This window comes from Lynx rufus, unplaced genomic scaffold, assembly GCF_022079265.1.
Source record: "Lynx rufus isolate CCGP_SWC_20201006 ecotype Redwood Valley unplaced genomic scaffold, mLynRuf1.p SCAF_3, whole genome shotgun sequence".
In the NCBI taxonomy this organism is placed as follows: domain Eukaryota; kingdom Metazoa; phylum Chordata; class Mammalia; order Carnivora; family Felidae; genus Lynx; species Lynx rufus.
Genome location: NW_025814845.1, coordinates 149,735,939 through 149,737,895, shown reverse-complemented (window position 1 = coordinate 149,737,895; position 1,957 = coordinate 149,735,939). Strand labels below are relative to the sequence as shown.

Below are 1,957 nucleotides of genomic sequence, written 5' to 3'. Positions count from 1 at the left end.
TATTGAGCCCAGCATACATCATATCCTTGGGCCGGTAGCCATGTGTTAATCAACTGAATTTAAATTGGAAATAGGAATTAGTGATTGGAGACGGGAGGGTGGGAAAAAAAATAGGAGATGCATTTTGCCCCAGTGCCCCTTTACAAAATACTTCTGGAATTTTGCCAGTCAGTTCGTGAGAATCTGCCTCCCATTTGCTACCCATGGCTCATTAATGATCCTTACACACAGAGTGCAGATTTTATCCTTTTAGCTATTCATGTAGCCTTTTAATTGGATCCGTGAGGTGAGGGTCAATACTCATCGACCTGGGGAGGATTATTTTTCAACATTTTTACACAACAAGACAATATGTTGTGACAGAATGAAACCCACGTCCATCCCGCTCTGCAACCGAAGAAGCACCTGCCTTTGAGCGCAGTGCAAGTACGGATTTGTATTCCATCATGTCTAAACAATCCATTCCCTGAAGGAAAAAAAGAATGGAAAAGAAAAATCAGGCTTCTGAGGCTGGGAGAAATCCTAGACCTGCCCCTCTCTTCCTGGTGGGGGGCCTATTACTTTGCAATTTACCTTTTACATTCTGTCCTCTCACCTCCTGTCATCTCTCAGTGAGGGCCACCATGTCTAAGGCTCATCAGAGGAAGTTGGAAGGAAATAGGAATTTGGATAGCTGAACGGTGACATGTGTGGTAAGAAGTTGGCCTTACTCTCTTGAGCTTGGGTAGGCTTTCAGGATGTGGCAACCGATGAGTGGGGCAGACACTGAAGACCACTAACTTAATTCCCATCCTTGGCTTGCTGATCCATCTGATATTGGCGTCCCCCTGCTGGTCTTATGCCCAAAGGGGATTTTAAGTACCTGTGTTCTTGGAAGACCCCCACTTTCATGATCAGACCTATACCCATCATCTTACCTGAAGGCAGTGAGATTACCAGGAGGAAGAGTAACCCAATGAGAGAGTGCCTCATTGCTGATGAGGGCACAGAGCTGGAACATTCTGGGGGTGGCTGCCTGGAAGCTTCCTTTATAGAGCTGGGCAAAGTTGGGTGGGGCTGGGCACTGGCCTCATTCTACTTGGAAGGGCATTCAGGGGAGACAGGCTTCTTCAGGCTTAGAGGAAGAAAAGTTCCTGGTCCTGTCGTTGCTACTTCCTCTTTTACCAATCATGGGAAAAGAAGGAACTCAGTCAAGGCCAAACAGGATCCGAGACCAGGCATCCTCCTGCCCAAGCCCAAATATTTATCCTATAACTTCATATGTATAGTGATAGAAAAATGGCAGGGAAAATGTCTACTCTCTTTCTACTTTGTTTCTCCTTTCCTTGGGAGTCCCATTGAGAACACAGGAGACAAGGGAAGCAATGTTATGAACATGGGCTTAACTTAAGATCACAAAGGATGTGAGCAAGATCTTGCTGTGTTTCCAGAAATAAAGAGTGTCAACTGTTGATCTGACCAAGAGTTAGGTAGGTACTCAGACGTAACAGAGAAGGGGTATGCTTCTCTTTGGGCAGCAGATTTATTCACCTGGCTGAGGCAGATGGTATAGGGAATGTGTCACCCAGGAAAGTTCACCAAGGGCTTTGTTTTCCAAATGGCTGCTATTGAAATGTTGCCTAGTATTTGGAAATTTTAAGGGTTCTGGGAAAGGTTGTCTTTTTGGAGTGGGTAGGTTGGAACTCTCTTCTGGTTTCTTACAGGAAGAGCCAGATCACTGCTGTGTGCAAGGTTGGATGCCCAGCATTCAGAGTAGAGCAGGACACCACTTCCCTGGAGCTATAGGGGCATAGCTCCAGAGAAGGATCATTAGGTCTGTCTTCCCTGGAGAGGTGGAGGACGACCAAAAGTTGAGGAGACGCTTACTTTGGTTATATTCTTGCCTTGAGGCGGGCTTGTACCCAAGTGTCCCATAACCGTAGGATTCTGAGTCTGTAAAATGGTAGTAGAGCATAAT

At 46.0% G+C, this 1,957-nt stretch overlaps 1 protein-coding gene across 1 annotated transcript; it reads right to left on the bottom strand.

The window, feature by feature from the left end:
• Positions 1-293: 293 nt before the first annotated feature.
• On the bottom strand, positions 294-972 carry DEFB136 (defensin beta 136). Its single transcript, XM_047092302.1, has 2 exons — positions 918-972; positions 294-466 (listed from the first exon to the last, which is right to left on the bottom strand). Exons 1-2 carry the CDS (start codon positions 970-972, stop codon positions 294-296), a joined length of 228 nt encoding a protein of 75 aa, XP_046948258.1.
• Between the last annotated feature and the right edge of the window lie 985 nt (positions 973-1,957).